This window comes from Phaenicophaeus curvirostris, chromosome Z (genome assembly GCF_032191515.1).
Source record: "Phaenicophaeus curvirostris isolate KB17595 chromosome Z, BPBGC_Pcur_1.0, whole genome shotgun sequence".
Taxonomy (NCBI): Eukaryota; Metazoa; Chordata; class Aves; order Cuculiformes; family Cuculidae; genus Phaenicophaeus; species Phaenicophaeus curvirostris.
The window spans coordinates 36,924,422-36,941,403 of record NC_091431.1 but is presented as its reverse complement, the minus strand read 5'-3'; the positions used below and the strand labels follow the sequence as shown (position 1 = coordinate 36,941,403).

At 37.8% G+C, this 16,982-nt stretch overlaps 1 protein-coding gene across 1 annotated transcript in view; it reads right to left on the bottom strand.

Moving 5' to 3' along the window:
• The window catches only part of SMC5 (structural maintenance of chromosomes 5), a 48,312-nt gene that overhangs the window by 24,398 nt on the left and 6,932 nt on the right, over positions 1–16,982 (bottom strand). Inside the window, exons 5-13 of the mRNA XM_069880816.1 lie at positions 16,585–16,719; positions 15,342–15,482; positions 11,781–11,942; positions 5,973–6,044; positions 4,868–5,123; positions 3,625–3,779; positions 2,334–2,447; positions 1,144–1,238; positions 805–937 (exon numbers count right to left, since the gene is read on the bottom strand). Of these exons, the coding sequence (XP_069736917.1) occupies positions 805–937; positions 1,144–1,238; positions 2,334–2,447; positions 3,625–3,779; positions 4,868–5,123; positions 5,973–6,044; positions 11,781–11,942; positions 15,342–15,482; positions 16,585–16,719 (1,263 nt within the window). The remainder of the gene's footprint in view (positions 1–804; positions 938–1,143; positions 1,239–2,333; positions 2,448–3,624; positions 3,780–4,867; positions 5,124–5,972; positions 6,045–11,780; positions 11,943–15,341; positions 15,483–16,584; positions 16,720–16,982) is intronic.

The window sequence follows — 16,982 nt, the reverse complement described above, 5'->3', positions numbered from 1 at the left end:
CGTCTAGCAATAAAGACAGGAAGGAGTAACAGCTATCCCAATAAACCAAGAACTGTTCTCTATTCATAGACCCTGTTCCCAAGTTCCTCAAAAAAAACAACTCATTGCTCTCACAGAGCCCAAAGTAGCCTTCTGAATTTGAGAAGTTCACTTTCTGTACAAGACAGACAATAGACATCCAATACAGATAGAGAACTGAACAAGGATTTAAGTTAATGTTACCCATTACAAACCAGCAACGCTGAGCTTGCAAGAACGTGAGTGAGTAAGGCAGGGAGATGACTCCTACAGGAAGCTCTTTGCTAATTTCCAAGGATCCAAAAGACTTATATACTATTTATCACATCAATTCTGACTGAAGTGATACAACTACAATTGACAAAACCTGAACATCTTAACATATTTAAAAAAAAAAAAGGCAGCTTCTAATTGTCCCTTTAAGCATTATAGTGTTCTAAAAATTAGTACCTTGTGTAAAGTACTAATAACGATTTGACCAAAATTTTGCCCAGAATATCTCAGCCCCTTAAAAGTAGAAGTTACAATAATAAAACAACTTCATATAACTGACTTGGAATGGTATATGCAGGTGAAAGATTGAACCTTCTGTGAAATATTGCATTAGATTGACTAGATTTGGGAAAATGTCTTGCAATGTGTTTGTGTATAATGAACTATTCTCAAGTCTAAAGGATAAATAAAAGGCTAAAGCAATTTTTTGCCTTTTCCACATGAACTTCACAAACAATATTCAAAATAAATCTCTAGACCACAGGTGTGTTTGCGCTATTTAGGATATCTCACCCTTTCGATCATGTTTCTGGTCTTCTCTGTTCCAACAGGGACATCATGAATACGATACTGGGAGCACAGATAACTCATCACTGGATGAGGAGCATCAAATAACTCTCGTAAATATGAGAAAAATCCATATCGACTGGAGAGGAGAAAAAAAAGCATGCATGAGAGACAAAATCCATCAGGCAAGCAAGCTGTAAATCACTGAAGAGTCAAGAAAGAAGTTCTGCTAACCCAGAGCTGAATTGGTGAAAATTTGATTTGCATAGAAAATTCTAACATATAGCAACAACCCCAAAAGATTGCATTTAAAGCCATTCCCCACTGATACAATCTGATACATACTGAAATTCTTCAATAGGTCTCGAAGGTGCATTTTCTGCACGTGACTCAGCAGGTGCACATACAGCATTCACTTTTAGTTTCTGATGATCACGCATCTAAATATAGATTACAATAGATTATTTAGTAAAAAAAAGCAGAAGAAAATCACTATGTGAAAGTAAAGTATTCATACTTGATTAACAGAATCAGAATTATTTTAAACTGACAACCTCTGGATGAACTCACAGAAGTCCACTCCGGCACAGGCACGATCGAGTTCTCTAGAAGTCAAGCTCAGGTAATAGCTCTCCATGAAGTTATCATACATTAGAGAAAACATAAGCCATCGAAGAACTACAGAGCCAGGTGCTCAATCTATATAGGCAAGCTGGTTATAACAAGGAAGCCCCCTCTTTCAGGCTGTATGGCCATTTTGCACAGATAATGGTAGACCACTAGCTACAGAGGCTCTGAAAAGCCTGATTGTAACAGGGCAGAAATTAAGGATACAAATGAAAGATCAGATTAGCTACTTAAAGCATTCTTGCACTGGGTTCCACAACCATGGAGGCAAGACAAGTTTCCAGAACCTCAGATATCACCATTACAGTTCACATATATAAATCACCTAGTTTCTCTGAAGGGCAGATAGGTCGTCAAAAGTTTCAGGACAGTTTGTCATTAATCACATTATTCTGTAGTCAGTAGTTGGGAAGCATTGACAGTTAATGCCATATCCTGTGTTTTTTTTCCTTCTGTGTCATCAATTTGGCTAAAGGAAAAATCTCCTTATTCTGCTGGAAGCTGCTTGGAAAATTGTCTTCTCACAAAGATGCTCTCGCGCCTCTTTAGTCATGAAGCCTTGAAAATGCTTTGTACTAAACTGGTAGCTTCCTGCTCTTGTCATTTTCTTGGACACAGTATTTTTGGCTCAGTGATTATTGCCTCTTGCCTCATCAAAGAAGACACAGGTTATTTCTAAAAGGAGATATTTTTCTCCACATTAACAGTTGGCCTAGGCTTTTAAAAAAAAAAATCTTATTCCAGAAGAAAACCTTAAAACTGAAGAAAACCTTTGAATACTTTGTATTAGCTATCGCGCTGATTCTGCCAATTAAAAACTTAATCAATACAGACTTACTTGGTAGATCCCAAAGTTTAGGGCTCCTAAGTCAGTATTTAATCTATTTTTTAAATTGGTTCCTACTTACCTCCCTAAGAAATGTTTCCATATCCTCTTGACTCTCAAAAACAAATGCCCTCATGTCATTGGCTGAAATGTGATTTTCAATATATTTAGCATGTCTGTTGTCTTTCATATTGATCTGATAAAGGTAATGAGAAAGTGATATAATACAATTGGACCTAACCCCACCCCAAAAAACATTTTAAGCAATCAGAGGATAATCCAAGCCTACATTTAATGAAAATAAAGAAAATGTTTAAGTGCGTTTAAAAACATACTCCCTCTCTTTTTGCAACAAATGCTCTTGGGAAGAAAATTATAATAACTCACACATCACTGTGTTTAGTTTTTAGCCATTCATTTTTCTTCTCAGCATTCCTGAGAATCACCCTTTAGAAACAACAACCTAAGGAATCAAGAAACAGAGAACACCACATTCCACTGATTATTAATATGATGTTCACTGTACCCAAATCAAAGGAACTGCAAGTACCAAACTATGAAGTCCTAGAAAGACAGAGATTTGCGGATCAAATTATCTTACAATTCTCAAAAAAATCCACCTTAAAGATGGATGAAGCTTTTCACATCTGAATCAAGTGTTCTGTTAGAATTCTTCAGTAACTCTCCCCAGTAACTAGACATCACATCATTATATGTCACATACAAGGGCAAAATTACAGACAACCACACAATTCAATAACCTTAAGTTAGCCAAAGGCTGGGTACACTTACTAGCAATTTGAAAGCTAGAACTTAGAAGTACATAACACTAACATTATATCAAAAAAACCAAATTCAGACATTAGTGGACATTACAGAGGTTAATGAGGCCTTTGAGTAAAAGCAAAGGCATCCTATCACGGCATTTGTAAAATTAGCTAGATAGTAAACAGGACAGGAAATACTTGGCATTTCATACTAAACAAATGTGATTTTGAATAGTTCTAACACATAAGAATTGGTATACAAATATTCAAAACTCAACTAATTTAAGCTGTAGTACTTTCAAAATAAGCTTGCAATTCTGAAGAGCAGGAGGAGTGCACTGGAGTTAATCCTGTTCACATAATGTGGAGCACATTTTATAAAAGGATAGGATAAGAGGATAGGATAATATGGAACAATGCACTAGAAAAGCAGTAGTCTCTGAAATTTAGTCCTGCTATTCCTAGTCAATACAGCATCCATTGAACCAAAACATAAAATAAAATTTAGGATGTCTTGAAACTCTTGGATTCATTCTCGAAGTCTTCCAACGCACAAATAAACAAAATGTTAACTGGTTAGAGTGACATGCAAGTAAATTTTCTTACTTCAAGCATCATGGGTTCACAAACTTTTTTTTTGAACTTCTCTTTGTTCCTTCTTAGCCACATAAGAGCAGAGTGTGTGTCTCGGAATCTCACTTTAAGATTCTCTTCCTTCATATTCATTAAATTATTAAGTTGTTCAATGCAATCAAGTACTCCTGTAATTTAAGGCAGTTTCTTTAACAGACTCCATAGCAAATATAAATTATAGAATTTTCCAATGCAATAAGGCTGTTAAAAGATTATAAGAATTAGGAGTTTCTCTTTTACAATACAGATGTTGCTGATTTCAAAGAAATCTTAAGAACTACTAGAACTTAAAATCTAAAATAAAACAAAGACTTAACAAAAATATAACAAAATGTGGTAGTATATCAGGAATTTAGTCCAAAAAATATCTCTCTTCCAAACTTGTTCTACCTTTGTATATAAAGCCAAAAATGCCTCAAGAAGAAAGAGGTAGTAGGACTATCAACAGTAAGTCTGAGTGCTACTCCACAATAGCAAAAAAACAACAGACCACGTGCTAAAGGCTTTGCTATCCAGGAGAAACAGATTCAATGCTTTTTGTGCTTCTCAACATAAAACATACAGTGTCTCCTTACCTAGGTCACTTGGTCTCTTTATACCTCAGTTTCTTCTTGGATTCTATGACAAGTGCCAGATAGACAGGTACAGTGAAATGTACTACAGTCACTGAGGAAGATATAAAACACTCCCCTACTTGCCAAGCTATAATTTTTTGTTCCTTAGAAAGAACTAATTCTAAAACCTAGGCTAATATGAAGAAACTCATTGCAATTAAGACTAGTTCAAATTCACCTAGAAAGGACAAGATCAACATCAGCAGTTTATATACTACCAAAATAATAATTTTAAACACTGCATCTTCAAAGCAAACCACTTCTGCTTCAGGTCTGGGATTTTGTATCCTGCTAACAGTACAACTTTCAACTGGCAAATCAGTCTCCTTACCCAGAGATCAGAGGAAACTACTTTTTTTGAAAGAAGTTTTAAGGTCAATTGCCACTTTTGAATCTTCTTGTTCTTTCTATTTTGAAAATGGTTTCTGCTGCTTCTAATAAAATTGATAACAGGCAAGAGGACTGCTACACACGTCAGATACAACTATGAGTCCTGAGGTAAATGTCTCAAATTATTCAATACGGCAGGACAAGTAGATTCTGTAAGAACTGTCATAAAAAAGGAGACAAAATCAAACAACAACAAACATCAAGTAACTTACTTTTCTTTTCTTTCTCTTGGTTCAATTTTTCTACTAATAGATCAGAGATATCACTATCAATATTTGCCTTTTCTTCTTGTAATTTTTTTAGCTCATCATTAACAGCATCAATTGGTGCCTGAAGATTCTCACAGACTGTCATTGCATTGAGCTCTTCCTTCCACTCCTCTATCATCTTGTGAGTGTTGTGTATTTTCTTCCGTCGGTCCATTTCTTCATCTTTTTTCATTCTCAAAGCTTGATTAATTTCTCCAATCTAGGAATTTTGAGTATTTCCAACATTAGAGGAGTTTAGCACATGAAACCTACGATAAATAACTAGGACAGGTGTGCAATTGGTATTAAATGCTAATGTATCCATGCACTAAAACTGTAAGTCTGTTACAGTTCCAAAAAGACAGTTGAAGAACTGAGAAGATTTTGTTAAGATTTAGGAACATTTAAGCAAAAATACAATCTAGCCAATTTTTGAAGTTCCTTTATTTCTACAAAAGCAGAAGCTTAAAGCTTAAGATCTCCTTTAAGACATCTCAAAGCTAGTATAGGATTGCATAAAACCTGTAACACAATCGCAATGTGCAACATTGACTCCACATGCTTACACATTTACTTATACACTTCTGGACCATGCTTAGATGAAGTTCCGTAACTATTTTACAACATATCTTGGCATTTTCATTTTAGAAAATGCTGGACGTATACACTCAACAGAAGCATAGAATACTTGAAAGCATGATCAATGCTGACAGCATTACTATACTATAAAGGCTGTAACTTTTCAAGAAGAGCCTCTAATATACACACTGGCTATTCCTAATTTTGTTGCATTAAGGTAACCAATTTTATGTAGTAAACACCTGTCTCTCAGTAATACCTGTTTGACTAATAGACTTCAGAGAATGAAGTGTGCAAACATCTGAATCCTCTTTGGAGAAATTTCTCTCTGTGCTAACAGAAGAGCAGCCAAAAAGCCCCTGTATCCGTGGTTTACAGAAAAATTTAAGAAGCAGCATTCTGCCTGAACACAGCATAGGCTATAGTTAGTACTAGTACTAAATAATTACACCAGCAAAGCCAAAAAAGTCACAAATATCAAGAATCTTACTTGTTTATCTTTCATCTCCAAAGCATCTTGCTTCTGTTTATACCTTTGAGAAGCATCTTTGATTTCAGCAGTCTGTATAATGATAGAGTCATAAATTCAGTTATAGATATATTTGTGAAAAACAGTAATATTTAAAGAACATTGTGTATATGCATAACTAAGCATTTATTCCACATTTCATTACTGACAAAGTCATTTGTACCAATTTCTTACTATTCTTGTTTGTACCTCTAACATGTACGTTTTCAGCAATTTGTGAACAACTGAATAATGCCATATAAACTATTGACAAGCATTCATAGAATAACAGAATCACCAGGCTGGAAAATAGCTATTGGATAATCAAATCCAACCATTCCTCTCTGCCCCTAAACCATGTCCCTGAGCACCTCGTCTACCTGTCTTTTAAACACCTCCAGGAAAGGTGACTCAACCACCTCCCTGGGCAGCCTGTTCCAGTGCCCAATGACCCCTTCTGTGAAAAATTTCTTTCTGGTATCTAGTCTGAACCTCCCCTGGTGCAGCTTGAGGCCACTGCTGCTTGTCCCAGCCCCTGACACCTGGGAGAAGAGGCCAGCTCCCTCCTCTCTACAGCCACCCTTCAGGTAGTTGTAGAGAGCAGTAAGGACACCCCTCAGCCTCATCTTCTCAGGACTAAACAACCCCAGTTCCCTCAGCTGCACCTCATAAGACTTGTTCTCCAGGCCCTCACCAACTCTGTTGCTCCTCTCTGGACTCACTCCAGAGCCTCAACATCCTTCTTGTGGTGAGGGGCCCAGAACTGAACACAGTATTTGAGGTATAGGCTCACCAGTGCCGAGTACAGAAGGAGAATAACCTCCCTAGACCTGCTGGCCATGCCATTTCCGATCCAAGCCAAGATGCCATAGGCCTTCTTCGCCACCTGGGCACACTGCTGACTCATGTTCAGTCGGCTGTCAACCAACATCCCCAGCTCCTTCTCCAAGCAGCTTTCTAGCCACTCTTCCCCTTGTCTGTAGCACTGCACAGGGTTCTTGTGGCCCAAGCGTAGGACCCAGCATTTGGCCTTGCTGACCTTAATGACATTGAGCCCAGCCCCGTGGTCCAGCCTGTTCAGATCCCTTTGGAGAGGGTCCCTCTAGCAGATCAACACCACCTCCCAGCTCAGCGCTGTCTTCACACTTACTAAGCGTGCCCTCAGTGCCTTCATCTAGGACACTGATAAAGATACTGGACAGGACTGGACCCAGCATTGAGCCCTGGGGACACCACTTGTAACTGGCCTCCACCTGCAGTTACCTCCATTTACCACCACTCCTTGGGCCTGGCCAGCCAACTAGTTTTCCACCCAGGAGAGCATGCACCTGTCCAGGCCAGAGGCTGTCAGTTTCCGAAGCAGAATGCTGTGAGACACTCTGTCAAAGGCTTTACTGAAGTCCAGGAAGACCACATCCACAGCCTTTCCCTCATCCAGCAGCCGAGTCACTTTGTCATAGAAGGCAATCAGGTTAGTTTGGCAAGACCTGCCTTTTGTGAACCCATGTTGACTGGGCCTGATCACCCAGTTCTCTTGCATGTGCTTCATGACAGCACCCAAGATCACCTGTTCCATGACTTTCCCTGGCACTGAGGTCAGACTGACAGGCCTGTAGTTTCCTGGGTCCTCCCTCCAACCCTCCTTGTAGATGGGAACGTCAGCCAACCTCCAGTCAAGTGGAACTTCTCCAGTCAGCCAGGACTGTTGGAAGATGATGGAAAGGGCTTTGGCAAGCACATCCACCAGCTACCCCAATATCGTCAGGTGGATCTTATCCATCCCCGTAGACTTGTGGGTGTCTAGTAGGACAAGCAAGTCTCTAACCACTTCCTCTTGGATCATGGGAGCTTTCTTCTGCTCCTCTAACTCCTGGGGATGTACACACAGGGAACAACTTGCCTTACTAACGAAGACTGAGGCAAAGATGGCATTAAGTACCTCAGCCTTGTCCTCATCCTTTGTCACAGTTGTTCCCCTTGCATCCAAAAAACACTAGATATTGTCCCTGGTCCTCCTTTTGTTATTGATGTGTTTATAGAAAGACTTTTTATTATCTTTCACCAACATGGCCAATCTGAGCTCTAGTTGGGCTTTAGCCCTCCTGGTTTTTCCTCTGCATGATCTCACTTCCTCCCTGTAGTCTACCCAAGATGTCCCTCCCTTCTTCCAAAGTTCATAGACATTCCTCCTCTTTTTGAAGAGCTATAGATCTGCAAATTCAGGCATGACAAGAGAAGCCTCCTAACCTAATCTGAAATTAAAATATCTCCTTTCTCAAATTCAATAAAAATACCACAATCAGATCCTTACAACAGAACTATCTTGTCTCTTTTTTCCAAACCAATTGTACCATAGAAATCTTACGCTTACAGCAAGAAAGGCGTAAGTTCTTAGGCATGGGTCAGCCAAAAGAGAATTTGTCAAAGTCATCCTACCTCCAAAGCACATTGTGCTAAAACTGCATCTTACACAGCTGAGCCTGACAACTTATTGATCATGTACAGGCATCCATGTCTCTTCTGTTGTCTTTCTCAGCATCTATAGAGTTGTAGAATAATATAGATTGTAAGGGACTTCTGGGGCATGACACAGTTCAATCTGTTGTTCAAAGCAGGTCTTACTAGGTCAGGTTGCCCTGGTACATGTACAGCTGAGTCTTGTACACAGTCAAAGCGTACAATGCTTCCTTCCCTGAACCCTCAAGGCTGAAAACAATGCAAGCACAACACTGCAGAGGATGAAAAGATTGTGAGTAAATTCCAGAGCCGAATGGAAACACACACAGCACTCTCGCTGTAAGAAATGTCTTCCTGCAAAGTGAGCCATACAGATTAACAGCTATAATTGTCTTTATGATTTTCACAGTACAACCATGACACGCTGTTTTATAGTGTCAAATGTTGCTAGAAAAGTTGCAATGCATAGTCCACTCTGTTCGAATGCATTTAAAGAGCCTAAAGTGGAAACTACTCTAGGCTTCTCTCACACAATTTTATCAACTCTTTTAAGCTCTAGGTTAAAACCTAAATGGTTTTAGCACAGAGAGACAAGAGAAACAGTCATGCAATGTCTTGATACATTAATTTCTTCCCACATTTAGCTCTGCCTTTACTTTTAAGTTCAGGTCCTTCCAGACAAAGTCTGTTGGAAAAAAGCCAGGCATGGTGTTACAAAGTGCAAACAAGATGCAATGAAGAGGTGATTTATCTCTGCTCTCACATACATAACCTCAAGCCAAGAGCAGTATCTCAAGAAGTCAGGATTACAGTTGTTTGATAATGGATATAAGCCTGGACCAAAGGGTCTGAAGACAAATTACACTCCCTGCAGGTCTGTGTGTCTGAAACAGACAGGATTTAAAATTCTAAACTGTTTTCTCTTAATGCCAAAATAAAATCTGCCCTGAAAAAAAACCCAAAAACTTTTGCAGAAAAAAATATTTGCATCTTTTTTATAACAAAATCATTCATTGATCAACTCCTGCTGACTCACAGCACAATTATCTATGAAATGCTTATCAATGCTTGCACCTACAAGTAAAATTCTAAGTTACAATAAATACAAGCAGCATCTATGAAAAAGTGAAGAACTATAAAAGCAATTTAAGGATTATAAGGTACGGCTTAAAAGCCTTGAGGTTTTGCCTTGGGTCAAAACTATCCTCTGACAGTGCAAGCAGCACTCATTCTCCTTTAAAAGAATTTTTCACAGCCCAGCTAAGAAGGTCAGTGGGAAATGGATTTCAGTACCCAAAAAAAAGAGCTACTGTCACAAAAGTTCAAGAAGTAGCAATGCACCTCAAACATCTTGTTAACTTGTGTAATGTCATAAAAATTGTTTGTGACATATCAAGGTATACAATATTCATTTTTCAATGATTCTGGATTATGTGGGGGCTTCTTCAAGATGAGGTATGAATAATTCAAATTAGACTTGGATATATCATTTAATAGCAGAATAAATATAATGATTGAAAATGTCTTATAATAATAGTATATACAATACAGTACCAGCTACACATTACAATCAAAATAATGGTAAAAATAGTCTATGCTGAGCATGCTCCCTGCAAGTTAAAACTAAAATGGTCACTTTCTGTCCTGCTTCTCATAGAAACAAGATAACTCATACCAATAGAGGTTCATTTTAAAGTAACAAAGCCCAATAATTCTAAGAATTATGGTAGCAATGGTTCAGTAGAATTCTTTACTGTTTAAAAAAAAGTGCATAACGTTAATTAAAAACGAAGATATGAGTAAAACCTAGCAGTATATACCAAGTGGTGAAAACAAAGCCTAGCACTTCATATGCATGAAGGTCCTTACTGTGCTACGAGAATTAATTACAAGGTTCTAGCTATTAACTTTCCTTGAAGGAAACACTCTTAAACAGCAACGAACACCCACAAAAAAAAATTAAAAACCCCAACCACAGCCAAAATAGCCCACTTAAATAAAACTGCCATGTCTTAAAGGTTTAGGTATTCTGAATCACATTTATTATAATGTCTTGCAGTATTGTGAAACAAAATTCAAAGGACAAGTTTAGCAAAAGGCTTTCCTACTAATAATAATATACTTGGCAAAGTAGTATTGCCTCGTACAGCTGCCGCACAACAAAACCAGAAGTGTTAACAATCTGTGGGTTTTGTTTGTTTGGTCTTTGTTTGTTTATTTTTGGTTTATTTTGGTTTTTTTGGTCTTTGTTTATTTTTGGGTTTGATTTTTTATTACTTTTGTGGTTCGGGTTTTTTTTTTTTCAGTTGTTGGGGAGGAAGGTATTTGTTTGCATTCTTAAAGAAAGCACATGGAGAGTGTATTAGCTCAGTGCCCTAAATGCCATTGAAGATCCAGACCCTGATTCTACAACACGTTTCATTACAGCAGTCCTCTACAGGTGTCAAATGTGTTTCAACACCAAGTCCTTTGATCTGATCAGTTATCTTCAAACAGAAGTCACTGCAGCAAACATTCTCGTGTTATAATCTAGCTTTGGCTACCTATTAAAAATTTGGGCAGCCTATGCATATGATGACATCTGCAGCCTGGATAATACAATAGTTAAAAATCCTGCAGAAAATTACAGTAGTTTCCTATTTGTCATACAGCAACAGTAATTTTCTGTACCCCCAGAGAGAGCAGCCATTCAAAAAAACAGATAGCAAGCTATAAGGCATAGGTAGATTTAATAGTGGCAAACCAGTGATTTCATAATTCTCTTATGCATAGTGGTATGCACAACTGATGGAGGATTACTGTCTAATGAAAAAAATACACCCTACTAATGAAATTAAGTTAGAGGAATATTTTTAAGGCAGAAAAGTTGTAATATAGCTTAAATTAACCACGCAAACTGACTGCTTTTTAAGAAGATAAAAAAAAGCATCCACAAACCCAGACTACGGAACAGGCGAAAACAGGTAAGTAATTTGAAGTAAGTATCTAACTTAATGAAACTGTAATGTTACAGGCCTGAAGATTTTGAATGTTCTACGAAGAGAAATATAAAATTTCTCTCCTTTTATAATAAAAAGTGAGGGGACTATCAGAGTTACTCCTGAAGGTTTCCCAGGAAATGCATTTCTTGTGTTTTACTGCTTTTAATGGAACAGAGACATGAAGAAGGCAGTGAGAACCAAGGGCATGAGTACTAGAGTACTTCAGAAAAATTTCTGCTGAAACACATCATTTCTACTGGAACACTAGGAAGAAAGATTATTGCTTTATACTTTACAAAGTTGAACATAGAACACATGCTCCATATGTGAACCGAGAACTTAAGATACCAACCTTATCTCTGATTTTCAAATCCAGACTCTTAAGATGTTCTTCAATTTCCTGGATTTTTTTTGTTACTGGGGACTGCATTTTTTTCTGATTCTTCAGGGCTTCCTTGGCTTGGTCTCGCATTTGTTTCACTTCCTCATGCTGCTGACGAATGTTTTCATATTCCTTGAAGGAGTTGAAAGTAAAATAATGAAAGATTGTTGTCTTCTATTCCACTTTTGTTTTACTGTTCTAATATTTTATGTAACTGTACATGAGTTTTAGGAGAAGAATCTCATTCAGAAGCTAAGATTAGAGAAACTACTTAAGTGATCTTCCCATCACTGGTCAGTAAGGCTAGGAGAGGTATGGATCATCCAGTCCTCCATGAAAGGCACACACATTTAATGGTTAAATAATACGCAATTAAAGTAGCAGAAGAAACAATCCATTTGTGTGCTACCACCTTGCCTCTAAGTCCATCTGAGATTGGTGTGGAGAAAGTAATTCTTTAAACCCCTGTGCCTATAGTCTGAGAAGAAGTCCTCAAGCTGAGAAGCAAATAACCACAGAACACTTCTAAAGGAACGAGCTGGACAAATCATAGTCAATAACAGCCATAATTCTGAAATAAACTGAGTGAGATAGACTGGAACAGAACTTGGGAAAGCAAACAAAACCTCTACCATATAGTACAAATACCAGGCAAGCCACTATGTAGGGAGCTTAATTGGAGATGCATTCCTGAGAAGAAAGACTGCAGTGACCAAGAACTTCCACTTCAAGTAGGGAAGAATTTTGCGGAGGAAGTAGTTGAAGGAGTCATTACTAGTGATTATTTTTGTGTAATGCTGTCTGGATATGGGAGAGGGAAGAAGAAAAAACAAAACAACAATGACAAAAACATGACATTCAATGATTTCTAAGGGTTCACAAGAAGAAAAGACATTCAAGAGGACTAGTGGGAAGAGGCTAGATACGAGTATGTGAGGGTGTAGAGGAAGGGAAAGCTGTTGGAGCTGGCAGGCACTAAAGAAAGCTCCTGGTTTAGAGCATATGCCTAGATTATTCCAAGTTTTGGAGTACCAAAAAAAACCAAAACCAAGGGTAGTCTGAAAGCTCTATTTGTAACACCTAACTCTGCTTTATTTGCTACCACTTTTTCCTAGTTAGTTATTTAATAAACTTGCTAGTAAACAACTACTATTAATCACAAATAGACTAATTTAAAAATAAGTCCAAATTCTTCCTTTATAACATCTTTTTCATAAAGCCAAAGAGTATCTGAAGAAAGCTGCTGTAATCCTATAATGTGGAGTACAATCAGCAGTCACCATTGCAAAGTTAGAGTTAAAGCATTTATACTTTCCCTCAGCTGGAAGTATACCTTATGGTATACCATTCTACCTCAAACTTAAGCTCGGAGGGGCAAGAAACTCCTATACTTAAAAAGCCTACAAAATAAGGGATATCTAAGTCCAAAAAAATGTAGCTCCTCTAGTCCAGCTGGCACAGACTATAAAAAACACTCAGTTAGAAAAGTGTTCCTCAGGTGAAGAGCAGTGAAGTGTTCAGAATAAAAACATAGTTCTACAGTGGTGAAACAGCAAAACAAGTTCAGCACTAGAATTCCTCTTCTTCACTCAAGATGACGAGTCAATTCAGTGTCACAGTTCAGCTGACCTGTTTCCAGGCTATCCATCTTCTCCATTTCATAATGTTTCTCATTGTCCATGCATCTGCCTCCTGACTGATTTGCAGGCTCACTTAGCTATTCTTCTTTGTTGCAGAGGCAAATAGCTAGGTATGTCTGGTTTACATGTAGAAACTTACCTTTTGGGGAGCTAGGAGGCAGAAGATCCACAGAAAGAATGAATTCCCATGCTACCCTCAGCTTTGGTGAACTCAATTTTAAAACATCAAAAATGTTCATTCTCAGGTTTAAACAGTACTAGGTTAGATGACAAAGAAATATGCCCTTGTAAGAGAATGCATTTCTTCTTTTAGAAAGATTGATTTTGCAATATAGGAGAACGCCAAGAGATCCTTTAGATGGATTTTACAAACCACAAAACAGAAAATCTTCTACACTGAAGATCACAATGGAATGTGAAATTTTGTTGCAGCCTATAAGTGAAATCTTCCAGGTAGTAAAACAACTATGTTGATGACCTGATTTCAACTGTACATTATTATCACATGGAAGTGCTTTCTAGTAAACAATTAGCCACACAGTATTGATCCTACACTGCAAATCTGAACTTCAATCAAGTGTCAAAACGCATTGATGTTTCTATGGATTCAGTGGCAAAAAAGTTAATTTTTTTCCTGCTTTTGCACCCATCAGAAGTATTTAATATACTCAATGCAAACTGTCTAGAACACCGCAGTGAAAGAGTAACATGTCAAGTAGTCTGTCTAAATTTGCTTAGCAAACATTAATAGCAGCTCTCTCAAAATTATGGAAGGTAATTTAACTGACAGGCTGTAAGACTCTTAATTTTCCTACCACCAGCTTCTGACCAGTCTTCAGAGTTCTGTATCAACAGATATCTTGCTGTAGAGAATAATGAGTATCAGTCTACATTAACTATGCAAGACTACTGCTCTTCTAATAACTCTCTCCTTGTTAACTAAGCAAGGCTATAATGCATGTGTAGTACAAAAAAACCTGCATCTTTCCATGAGTGCATAAGTCCAGTCCTAATGGCACTGACCACTCAGGCCACATCCTTAACACCTGCCACCAGAGATCAATTTCAATTGCTGCTCCTATATCTCTCATATATCCCCCTGAAACCAGCTGCTCTTCAAGATACAAGGGAAATGAAGTTTTTCTGCAAAACTGCAATAAAATACCTTACAAAAGTTTTCGAAATCCTCCACAAATATTATGTGTAAGTTTTGATAATTTCTGTATTTCGTGAATTACATAAAACTGGTAAACAAGGCAAATGACATTTTGCTTCAATATTATAAAATCCACATCACCCTAAACTGTTTACAATAATTTAATCTGACTGACCATTCAACATTAAACTAGCAAAGTGCTGTTCAGAAAGACTTATTCTGCTATGTATAAATGACCCGTCCTTGATTCTACGCTCTTAAATTGTCAGAAATTTCCAACTCTCCAAACGCCAGCATTAGAGACTGGCAATTATGATCTATGCCAGGCACACCAAATCTGAATTAATAAATTAAGATTAGCAAAGGGGGAAGGCAAGTTGATAAAAAAAAAAAAAACCCACAAATCCACATCCACTACAGCCAGAAGCAGTGGTTGGAATTGGCGAGCCACAGCTTCAGTCAAGCCAGTTGTCTGCAAGGAATAAAAGGAGTACTGCTCCTGGACCAAGAGCAACTGTTTTCCTAAATGGGCAGCAACTACTCAAGTTACTTCTTAAGAAACTTCTTCAGTTCAGCTACATGTGCAAGCAAACCTCTGATCAAAGTTAGGCCTAGAACAGTATTTCAAGATCTAGCCTAGTTGCAACAAGCAATTGTAATGATGCTTAGCTTTTTTTAAAGAAACTTTTGACGTATTTCTAATACTGCACTACTAGGAAAAGAAAAAAAACTTACCACCCATGGCCTTTTCCTCTCAAGCATCTCAATTAAGTCTAAGTGGCGCTTGCGCTCATGGTATCTCTCAACATCTTGTTGGCATTGTTCAATCCTCTGCTTCATTTTCTCCAAAGAGTTAGTTTTGTCTCTGCATAAGTTCTGTAAGAATATACGTTTTTCTATGTTACAGCATCTACTTCGTGAAAACACTTTTCAGAAACAGTCCGCACTTCACCTGTACATTAAAACAGAAACCTACTACTAGAGAAGATGTTTTAGTATAGCAGTAATTAGAGGGCAACAACCAAATTATGAATAGTTGTCCAGCTTTTTAAAGTATCTTTGTGAAACAAGTCCAATTTAAACAGAAATCTTAATCCAAAGAAAATATTTTTTTATTTTATTTTCTCAGGAAGTTACACTCTACAGCTCAAGCTTCCATGAATCTAGATGTTAATATCCACCATAACTGGTTTTGATAAATTAATTATCAAAAATGCTTGTGAAAGATCTTGTAGAGATTTGTAACAGAAATATTATGGTTAGTACGTGAATGCTGTCTATAAGCAGAAAAGCATGTGCATGCACAAGCACAAGAAGAAACAGCAGAACCAAGAATTAAAAGAATGGCCTGTATGGCTAGCAACACTGTTCCCAGAACTCTGTTCCCAAGACACCATTTCCAGCAGTAACAGCAAGGAGCAAATTACTTCTGCGAAACCTACTAGGCCTGCACTTTGTTAAGACTGCAGTACAAGTAACTGACAGGAAAACACCTTGTGCCCTAACACCACAATGACAACAAAGTTAAAGCTTATTGCATACACTCTCCCTTTTCCTCTCTGTCAATATTCCAAACCAGGAGTAACAGGTAGCAGGCAACAATATTGTCCATAATGTATGGCAGCTGAAATCAGCAAAGGAGCATCCTGTAACAGCAGGTAACTTGTAAAAGGCACAAAGGATGTGTCCAGAAAAGTTACTGCCAGTCAAGAATCCTAGGGAAGCAATAAATACTTGACAACAAATGTTCCTTGTCTTCTTTGTCCGGACCACTTGCACACACATCTTCATGCTTATAAGCAGGTAAGCGTCAGAGTGAATGAAATCAGAGAGAAGACGGGTGTCAGTTAGTCAAATCACCTTACCACAGGCTCCGTAAATAAACACCATACCTAGTTCTGCAAGAACTCTCATTATATTTTATCATGCTTATTTCCCTACAGTCACTACTCTCTATCTCTATAATGTGTATGTTTACCTCCAGTTCTCTTTCCTTTTCTCTGAAGTTTTTCAGTTCACAGTGAAATTGGTACATTTCTGGAGGACCGATGGATTTTTCAGTGGCTTCAAGCAACTCAATCTTACTTAGTCTTGCAAATTCTCCAACTTTGTCCTACACAATAAAAAAAAGGTTACGAAATCAGTATCAGCTAAAAAATGCAATACAGTAACACTGGATTTCAACTCTGCAACTTCTCATGAAGATCACCAGACTTACAGGTCTATACCAGATAGCTTTGGCATATTTAAGGTAAGCAGAGGATGACCGCCTCAGAGTAACAAAGAAACCCTCCTAAATATTTTTAAGATTTCATACATGGGGGGTTTTTTGCACTTGTTCTGGAATGATTTAAGATTAAACCTCTTTGGCAGCTT